This window comes from Nicotiana attenuata, chromosome 3 (genome assembly GCF_001879085.1).
Source record: "Nicotiana attenuata strain UT chromosome 3, NIATTr2, whole genome shotgun sequence".
Lineage (NCBI taxonomy): Eukaryota > Viridiplantae > Streptophyta > Magnoliopsida > Solanales > Solanaceae > Nicotiana > Nicotiana attenuata.
The window spans coordinates 16664274-16675581 of NC_031991.1; the positions used below are offsets into that span (position 1 = coordinate 16664274).

At 35.3% G+C, this 11308-nt stretch overlaps 1 protein-coding gene across 1 annotated transcript; it reads right to left on the minus strand.

Annotated features, from left to right (window-relative positions):
- On the minus strand, positions 290-8712 carry LOC109223346 (indole-3-glycerol phosphate synthase, chloroplastic-like). The gene is made up of 10 exons (XM_019387621.1): positions 8396-8712; positions 5825-6073; positions 5547-5723; positions 2739-2813; positions 2423-2467; positions 2183-2347; positions 1694-1772; positions 1102-1184; positions 938-1006; positions 290-692 (listed from the first exon to the last, which is right to left on the minus strand). The coding sequence occupies exons 1-10, from the start codon at positions 8582-8584 to the stop codon at positions 594-596; spliced, it is 1230 nt and encodes a 409-aa protein (XP_019243166.1). The 5' UTR covers positions 8585-8712; the 3' UTR covers positions 290-593.

An 11308-nucleotide genomic window follows, 5' to 3' on the forward strand; every position in this document is an offset into this window, starting at 1 on the left:
TGTGCAGCAACTTGTGCCACCTTGACTAATTCACTAAATATCTAAATGTATCAAGTCCACTAAGCGTGAAGACTCATTTATTCCTGTAATAAGACTCATTTTCCACTCAGTTTTCAGATCCAAACCAACGACAATGGCTAGATCCTTGACATGCCTGGCTGATCTTAAATTCAATCTTCTTGTATCTATGATAAAAATCAAAATTTGAATAATAATAAATAAAGGAATTCTAAGGAGGCACGAGTCCAAGAGAAAGCCAGTTAATGCAAAATGAAATACAGGCCAAATAAAGGTTTCGGATGGTAAGGCATATTCACAAAGGATATAATTCATATTAGCAGTCAAAGGATGATCTCTTGCCCCAATTAAGCTGTTTTTACAAGAGCGTCTGCAAAATACTCTCAGTTGTCCTGAGATACACAATTCATACACATTTAATGGAACCTACAACTAGCACTTGAGAAAGGTATTCCCATTGAAACTGCAGTCTACATTATGCATCATTCCATTGAAGACCTCTGTGATACATATTGTAAGGGAATGATTGTGGCGAAGAATCTCAACAATACTCTCTTCAAGAAAGAGTTACGAAGTTAAATGGAGTGACCTTCGCAAGAAATATCTTTACCAAAGAGTTCACTTATTCCTTTAGCAGGATCCTTCTGTTTTACAAGTGACTCTCCAACTAGCACCTACAAAATCCAGTGACATTTATGATATATGCATCATATAAAATTGAAAAAATGGCATACGAAAACAACTAACTGATAAATTGAATCTAACATAGCAGATAATGGGCACAAGATTTGTCAAATGAAGACAAAAGGAACTAAGTGAAATAACTTCAGAATAGCAATGACTATGTATCCTAGTATCTACTGTGCAGTAACCACATGCAGTCCGCAGTAAGGATTTCAAGATTATTAAGACAACTTACTGCTTTAACACCAGCTTCTTGTACATAAGCAACATCAGCAGGTGTAAAGAGTCCAGACTCTCCAACCACCTAGAGAATTAAAGTATCAAGAAACATCACAACTTATTGAGAGAACAAATTACAAAAGAACAATAATTATAAAATATATGCATAAAAGTTCTTACAATTATGCCCTCCTCATGGATCCTTTTCCCACGTTCTCCTTCAAGAAGGTTTTTGGTATTGCTAATGTCCACCTTGAATGTTCCTGATAACATAAGAAGTTAAATTTATGAGGCAATAATCCTTGAACAATTTATGCATAAAGATGACATGCATGTGCCTATACTTGGTTTACTATGCTCGTACAGTTTTCACCTATGTTGCTCGGACTCTCCGAAAATGTGGCCGGATACGTGTCGGATCCTCCAAAAGTAGTGCATTTTTGAAGGATCCGACACGGGTGCGGCTATATTTTGGTGAGTCCGCGCAACATAGGTTTTCACTAGCCCTACAGGCAGCCAAACAATCTGTCTCCTGGCAATAATTGAGATGTATGCAAAACAAGTAATGATCAATGAATTGTGTAGAATTAATAAAGCAAATACCAAGATCTCGTTAAGTTGACACGCATGCGCCTATACTTGGTTTACTATGCTTGTACAGTTTTCACTTGCCCTACAGGCAGCCAAACAATTTGTCTCCTGATAGTAATTGACGGCATGTACGCAACCAAGTAATAATCAATGAATAGTGTAGAATTAATAAAGCAAATACCAAGATCTCGATTATTGATGCCAATAAGCTCAATCCCATCGATTCCGAGGACGCGATCCATTTCCCTCTCATCGTGCACCTAGAAGATGAACAACCAGGAAAAACAATTGAATATGCTAAGAATTTAGGAAACAAATAGAGGCTGAGAAAGAGATGTTGTTTCTCTTGAAAAGGAAACAGAATCAAGGCAACAAAAGATGAGAATCTCATCCATCAGCTAAGAATGTCCAATTACATCGAAAATACAGGGGAAATCAAAGCAAACATATGCAGCTACAGAAGAGCTTTCGACATGAAAGAAACTTGTAGCAAACATAATACATCATGAATCATTTTACCTAACTTAGAAAATGCAATTTCAGTTTTTTCCGCTTCTTGGTTAACGAAATGTAAAACAAAAGCCTGGCAACATGTCAATGTATCGAAGATAAATTTTCCCCTTTTGGCGCAAAGGATCAAAAACTAAGAGTGAAGAAATTAAAATTTTACCTCAACTAGCGCCGTCAATCCAAGTAATTTGCAGATCTTAGTCATATACATGATGTCAAGATCTGGTAGAACAGCAGCAATTAAAAGAATTGCATCGGCACCTTTAATACGAGCATAGTAGATTTGCCAAGCATCTACAACAAATTCTTTACACAGCAAAGGACACTGCAAACAGTGGAGTTTAATGGAGAAGTTGATAAATTATAGCTTGTATAACAAACTCTAAGCTAACCTGCATACCTCTACTCCAGCATTTCTTATGGCCTCGAGATTCTCAAAGCTTCCCTAATTGATCAAATGAAGTAATGTGTCAATTTAAAAGAGAAAATCATGTCTAAGCACATCCTGATTCACCAGTATGGTCTACAAGCAAATCTATGATGGAATATGACATTCCTCTGAAATACCAATCCAAAAGTGACGACTAATAAGAATGTAAAAATCATCATTTTCATATATCCTAATCAGCTTGTCAGGTGGATTTCACTATTTCCCATAGTCATTCATAGTACAAAGAGTACAAACCTTCTCAGAGTTTTGAAAAATGAAACTTTACCTGAAAATACTTCTCGTCGGTCAAAACACTAAGGCACGCTGCCCCACCTTTTTCATAAGCTTTGGCAATCTCTACCTGTCAAATAAACATAAAAAGTTTGAAGTAAAGGTCCATCTGGAACATTGAACTCACTTTGACGATGGTTTGACTAAAAGGAAAGGTTTCTTTGTCAACGACCATGAGCTATATGTGAGTTCACGGAGAAAATCCTATTTCATATTGGTAATAAAAGCCTGAATCGAATTTTGTTTATTTTCAAGTAAGTTCATGAGAAACAAATAGTAATCTCGCATATGACTTAAACTATGCCTTTTTGGTATCTGGCTCTTTTACTTCCAATATATATAGTTCCCGGATGAAGACCACATTTACAAGGAGAAGCAATTTTGGGGGCTGCAAGCATCCAGCGTAACTACTGAAAACTTGTGCTCGAGCAAGATTTCATTTGATTAATGATGCAGGACAAGATAAATGTAGCATTTTTTCCAACTTACAGGGTTGACAAAGAAAAGAAGTTTGGTTTGGAGAAGCAGACAAGCATTAGATCCGCTATCTCATTTGAAGAATTTCCAAGAAAGCAAAGATGGCCATTTTTAGCATTTGACTTCTCTAAATTTATTTATTTTTTTCATTTTTTTATAAAGTTATATTTGACTTTTTTTATAAGGTATATTTGACTGCTATATGTGGCTCTTCCAATGTAAAATGAAAACTAAAAACCAGCTGAAGCTAGGAAACGGGGATTCGACAGGCGGCTACCAATACAAATTGAAGATCTCTTTTACCTTGACATTGAAATGCATGGCGACCAATAATCAGTTTCCTTCTTTTTTTTCCTTTTTTCTTTTTCTGGAATGAGGTGGAAAAGAAACCTAGCAGACCGAATCCAAGCTTGCAACTAAAAAGTTTTGGGAACTGTTAGATCAGTCAAATATTTTAGTGCTTGAAATGGGTGAATCAATATGACAGTAGAGTCAGAAATAGTTAAACCTCTCTACAAATGCATCCTAGTGTTGTCAAAGGTGCGCTTGAAGCAAGGTGCAAAACATGTTGAGCGCTTCACATGGCTTAGCGGGCGCTTTAGTGACGTCATCAAGGCTCTAAGCATTATCCTGAAGAGTCCACACTAAACAATTGATATATCACTTTGTCAATTCTCTTTTCAATTTCTTTGTCCATATATTTGTTATTCATGCTTGAGGGGGGAGCCTTGGAGCAATGGTAAAGTTATCTCTGTGTGACCTATAAGTCACGAGTTCGAGTCCTGGAAGCAACCACTAATGCTTGCATTATGATAGGCTGTCTATATCACACCCCTTGGGGTACGGCCATTCCCCGAACTTTGCATGAATAAGGGATGCCTTGTGCACCGGGCTGCTCTTTTTATGCTTAAAATTCAAAGTCTTGGACTACACATACATATTTGGATTTTTTTCTCCATTTGCGCCTTTCTTCATAAAGCCCACGCTTTATTTGTGCTTTTCGCTTAAAGCCCCAATGGACCTTAAGTTTTTTTGCGCTTTTCGCTTTTGATAACACTGATGCATCCAACTGGATTTTGATCTCAAACTAATCTAGTGAAGGATAAAAAGTGATCATTCGTCATCTATTTCATTGTTACCTAATTGTCAGTTTATATTCTAACTTACATAAGAAATAGATCGCGAAGTTGTTTTCAATAATTTTAAATATATTTCACCAGACAGTTCAGATGACTTACAATTAAGTGAGATTAGTCAGTAAATTATATATATATATATATATATATATATATATATATATATATATATATATATATATCAGTAAATTTCGTTTCATCAATTTATCTTTATGGAGGATATAGATAAAATTCAATAGTTATTCCGTCACTAGATATCCTATCGTATAGCACAGAATTATGTCAAAAAGATGCCAAGTGTGTCGTTAATCTCTGATTAGCTTTCAAACCTAATTTCAAACATCAAAAGAAGTGAAAATTATAAAGGAACTTTCAATAAGTGTAGATCAAGAATACATGTCTAACAAAGTAAGATTTCTTTTTACGAGGGTGAATTTGAATGTTGATAAGTCATAGTGGCTGGGGCACAGTTCAGGAAGGTTCTCTGTTAAATCTTCTTATCAAGTACTTAATCAAACAAACATAATGACTGATCTTTGGCCATGGAAACACATATGGAAAGTCAAGATCCCTTGCAAAGTGGCATGTTTTGTTTGGTTGGTAGTTAAACAGGCATGTTTAACACAGGACAATTTGAAGAAAATGGGTGTGCAATTGTGCTCAAGATGTCATCTATGTGGAAGAAAAGCAGAAACTAATAGTCACCTGTTCTTACACTGCACGGTGACTGCTCAAATTTGGAACATATTCCTAGCTCTAACAGGGATACACTGGGTCATGCCAAATAGCACCAAGGACCTGCTGTCATGCTGGAATAAGGTGAGAAGAAGTGCAAGTGAGAAGAATAGTTGGGATCTGATTCCTGCCTGCATATGGTGGACTATCTGGAAAGAGAGAAATTCAAGATGTTTTGAAGACAATGCCAGCTTAACTCAGAAGATAACAATGAACTGCCACTATTATTTCATTTTTGGTGTAAACAAGAATACACAGTGGACACACAAGCTTTAATAGATGTTTTAGGGACTCTGTAAGAAGATAGGAATTTTAGTTGTATACTTTGGTCCATTCCTCTGTAATTATGGCCAGCACAGCCTTTGTGCTTCTGAATATAAAAATTGTTACCATCTCAAAAAAAAAGTAAGATTTCTTTTTATTTAATTTTACATGAAAGTAAACATCACACTTACAGGATTAAAATCTTCTCGAAGAACTCCTCTACTTGGAGAAGCCTTCTTCACTTCAGCAATAAGACCAGGCAATCCAGTTCTCGAATATGATCTTCTGAGAGCTCCTAGAAAATCTCTAGTAGGTGGAGCACTGCTAATAGCTTTCTTCAACGCGGAAAGAGGTGTCCTCTCTTTCATCTGGCAATCCAACCTCCAGTTTTAATTCATAGATACAGAAACAAAGAATGACTATCATAGGAACTCTCAGGCAGAATTTTGGATTTGAGCCTCATAGGTACCTGCAAAACTTCCTTGTCTTTGTACCATATAATTTCTTCTAGAATGTTGCATGGAGTATTGCCTTCATTCTCCACTTGAAATTCAAAAGGGCCAACATAGTGCAAAGGAGGTCCTGTTGGTGGCCTCCTCCTAATTCTTATACCCTGACTTGCAGCTATTTCGTCTTGCAATCTCTCCACTTCCCACTCCTTTATTTTGAGAGCATCTTCTTCAGAAATGGTGTCTTCAGAAACCACCGCAGATCCATCCTTCAATCAGACCAATTACAATGCATCTTAGAACTGAGCGTAAGGAGAGCAGCATTTCTCATGTATCCTTATGATGCTACCAAACAATCTAAAGGCCAAATGGCAATTGGAAATATTCAAATTGAAATGAAATATTAACAGGTATCAGCGAAAACTTTTATCGTTTCAGGTTAGGAGTCAATAAATAAGTCACGTGCAATCACAACAATTTGATATGAATTGTAGAATATAGATATCACCACCCGCATAAAAAAGGAGACATGATTTTTATAAATTCTAGGAAATCAAACAACCCGATGCGCAATTGATATGAACATGATTACAGAAATAATTATATCTAACCAGTCAGACTTTCTAAATCAGTCATAATGAATTGAAAATCATATTTTATCACAAAACTTAGTTGATATGCTTTTAAACAGACAATGTACGTAAGTTTATAGGATTTCAGTAAGCACCTTTATTTGTGAGACCATCAAATGTTTAAGTATATCATTCTAAGGGAGAGATATTGACAACAAAATATGAAAACCTTGACATAATAACCCTGCATATCTTTCCATATGTGAAAGCCTTGGTGAACAGAGTTACCCGGTACCAATGCTAGTGAGACGTAATAAGTATCTGGTGGATTTAGTTGAAGTGCGGGCAAGCTAGCCCTAACACCACCGCTATAAAAAAACACCCTGCAATCTTCTCGGGCCCACCTTCAGAACACAATACCATCCTAAGGGCTCAATGTGTGCGTACATAATTTTCTGATCTATACAAAGATTTTCTGATTACAAAATAGACAATGCTCCCTTTGTCCCATTTGTGTGACACTATTACTATTTGGAAGTCAAACACTTTTATCTTTTTATGTTGTTTTTAAAATCTGACCCTTGCTGGGTTCAGCAATGCAACCCATGAGGCCGACGTAGAAGTGAGCCTTGATACTCAAGTTATCCCCAGGAGATGGAGTTTCAAGTATCTGGGATTTATAATTCAAGGTAATGGGGAGATTGACGAAGATGTCGTACATCATATTGGAGCGGGATGGATGAAATGGAGGCTCACATCCGGGATCCTGTGTGATAAAAAGGTACCACCAAGTCTTAAAGATAAGTTCTACAGAGTGGTAGTTAGACCGACTATGTTGTATGGGGCGGAGTATTGGTCAGTCAAAAACTCTCATGTCCAGAAGATGAAAGTAGCGGAAATGAGAATGCTAAGATGGATGTATTGGCATACTAGAAAAATAAGATTAGGAATGAAGATATTCAGGATAAGGTTGGAGTGGTCTCAATAGTGGACAAGATGCAGGAAGTGAGCTGAGATGGTACGGGCATGTGAAGAGGGGGTGCACTGATGCACCAGTCAAGAGGTGTGAAAGGTTGCCTATGGAAAGTCTAAATCTGAGGAGAGGTAGAGGCAGGGCGAAGAAGTATTGGGGAGAGGTAATTAAGAAGGACATGGCACAGCTGCAGCTTACCGAGTACATGACTCTTGATAGGAGCGGGTGGAGGTCGAGAATTAGGATAAAGGGTTAGTAGGTAGACGCAAGGTTTCCATTTCATTTCAGTAGTATTAGTATTAAACTCACTCTCTCTTATTCTAAGATATTTAGTATTACATGTTGTTTGCTTCAGTTATCCTATTTTTTTGTTGTTGTTACTTCCTTTTCTTTTTTTCTCTTGTTGTTGTTGCTGCATCTTTTCCACGACTATTTCTTTTCAGCTTAGAATCTATCGGAAACAAACTCTTTAAGGTCTACGTACACACTACCCTCCACAGACCCCACTCGTGGAATTTCACTGGGTATGTTGTTGTTGTTGTTGACACTTGCTTCAAGCTCCGGGAGAATGGGCCTACCCGATGTGATCTACACTGTATCTCAACTGTCTATGTTGTGGAGCAAACACTGACTCAGAGGAGAAAGAAACTGCTTCCTGAAGTGAATTCAAGCTGGTGCATCATCAATAGAAAGAGACGCTCTACTGAATATTATAACAGTGAAAAATTAGAATATTTAGTATTTCCGCTACCTGTTCTGTTTATGCCAACTGCTCTGCTCTTTATCACAATATTTTTAATTTAGAAAAATTGTGAGTCATAGTGTTTTTCATATAGTTTCTACATTTGTAAAATTTTATTCTAAGTGACCAAAAAGCCACTATCCAATGCATACCGACAGATTACATGGTTTACCTCTCATACTCTGATGCGATACGAACCGGTAAGCGTTAGAAGTTGACAAATGAAAAGATTATTCGATCTTCTAGAGGCAATCATAACGCAATACTTACACAAACACAATGAATGCACGATTCAAGAAGCTACCTGTTGAACTCGAACGGGGGGACATTGCAGCGAAGAGCGAGCTCGATCAGTCCTGGAAATTCCGGCTGGAATTAACCTGGAGAATGCGAAATTCTTGGCAAGGGGTTGGAATGATAGCCTAGGTCTTGCCGTCGACGCTGCAGTTGCCGTCGCGGTAAAGGTGGTTCTCAATGGCACTACAGCTTCCATAACAATGTGTTGAGTGCGGTGGAAGTGTAGGGCCGCCGTACGGAGAGTGGGGGCGATAGTTCGGGTAATAGAATGGGATGGCGGTTTGGACCAGATTAGTTCGGGTCCGGATTATAACACTCTTTTTGGATCATTGTCACATATCCTTTTATAATGTACTAGCCTTGGTGTTTGCGTCATGTATTTATATTTAAAAAATATATAATTTAAAATTTTAAAACAATATTTTTGAATAATGTATTTGAGTTATAAAACAAAATTATATTATAAAATATAAATTTCAGAAAATAATAGAATATTGATCCCAATTAGTTAGATTGTCTCATGTAAATTTATTTGTGAAGGGTAAAAATGTCGATCAATACTTCGCGAAGGGCGCCCTTTTAGAGTACGCGAATTGTGTGTCTACCCATATCTGACATTCAATTCTTATGTGTCATTTTAAAAGTATTTTTTAGATTTGATGTTGAGCTAAAGTGTATCATAATTATGAATATAGAGTTAGCTTATATCTAATTATATATTTAGTATATAAATTATTCCTAATGAGAGTTGCACCTTGGACCTAAATTATTCCTAATGTAATTATTTTTTACCACTCAAATTGAATCTAAGGATTCACATTTCTCTTGTTCACGTTGGACCGAGTGGAACTTGCAATAGGATCGGCAGTTTGGAACTCTTTCTCGCATGTTAAATGCAATTTGGTGAATGCGGAATACTTACTTGAAAACTTAGTTGATTTATATAAGGTAACAATATTTATTATTTTGGAGTCCTAAATATTAGGACTTCATACATTCAAATGGGGAATAATTTAATGATCAAAATTTTAGTTGATTTTAATGTCCTAAATATTAGAAAATTGATTAAATTGACTATTTTATCTAGTGTAAACGCTATTTCGTGCTTTTAATATAGTATAGATAGATAGATAGATTATCGTTTTATGAATACAATATTTGAATAGATTGTATTGTTTGTTATTATTAAATAACTAGTATCTATAAACGTGCGTTGCACGTTACTAATGCCACATGATAGTTTAAATATTTATTTATATAAAGGAACAATAAAATTTAATTAATGAGAGAAAATTTATATATAATAATACAACAATCATCTAAGTGCCAAAAATATTGTTACATTAGCATAATACGTGAATTCAAAATAAATGGACATCATCAGAACTTACACAAATGATCAATTTTAGTCATGTTAAATAGATAATTATGTATTGTAGTTTAAATGTATCTAATGTGATGGTATCTTACCGAACACTTTTTTATAGACGATGTTTTTCTCTATATGTTTCCTTCTAGTGCTTTAGTTGCTCTACACTCTTGTTGTCGATATTGATATCTCTCTTGAAAGTGCAACATACAGTTATTCGTTTAAGAAAATATATTGTTGAAAATATAGTCTAATATTTAGGATGTTTGTTCTTGTGCTTTATTTATTATAACCACAAAACATAAACATACTGAAAATTATTTTCACACAATTTTAAATGGATATTCTTTTATTTCGGAAGACGAAAGTTAAATTCAGGGATAAAACACATACTTAGAAACACATTGACCAGTATCATAAGTTCTGCATGTATGATGTTATTGTCAAAACTTCTATATACCATATGTGTACTATTACATAAGCTATTCAACGGATCTAAATTTTCAGTAGCATGACGGACATATTTTTCTTCAAAATCAAACTATATGCAATGGAAGATCAATTTTAACTTAGTCTATTATATATATGGTGACACTAACATATATGAGAATTAATGAACTTGACAACAAACATGTACGGTAAAAGACCATTTGGTATTGAAGTATTTAAGTATTCTTCTTGGTTGTAATTGTTGGTATCTTCTTCTGCTGAGTTAAAACTGAAAAATATTTTATTTTTACCATAAAACTTAGCGATCAACCTTTTATTTTGTTGATCAACATATTCATTTCTGCTAGCTAAGATAGCTATTTAATTTCTATCATGTAAATTGCACAAATTGCGTTTTAATCTAATGATGAAAATATTTTCCTTATTAAATGCACTACTATTTCCATTGGGTTGATAATCAAGTGTTATAGAAGAACCAAATCATCTTTTATTGGATGATCTTTTTCGTTTGCGATACGAAGCAAGAAGTCACTAAATGTTGGATCTGTTCTTACTTTTATATTTCTTGTCATTTGAATATTTTTCAATTGAGGCCATAAGTATAATTTTGGCAAGTTAGCTTTTACAGTTTATGCTTTCGTCAATTTTGGAACTACTGATCGTACTTGACAAAAAATCACCTCCCAAACTATTAATTTTTCACCAAATGGTCCATTGAAATCCAATATATCTCTAAAACTCTGGGCGATTGTCTATCGTTTGATGCTTAGCCAAAGCACTTCATCCCATATTATCACTTTTGTTTTCCTTATAAATTTAGCACTATTGCTATGATATATTTGTGAAGGTTATTTCAGTTATTTGAAGAGGTATATCAAATCTAACGTGAGTTGTACGACCTCATAATAAAATCGTTGTTGGTACACTACTTATTCTTATTGCTAACAATAGCATGCCTCTTGATCTAACAATTTGCAAGTAATGCATGACATAGAATATTATTTCGATTCCGCCGAAGGCGTCTACAAAGGATAATCTCGATATACCAGAGTCGAGCTTATTCTTGTTCAAAATTTAGCTTTGATTGTGCTTCCTCAAACA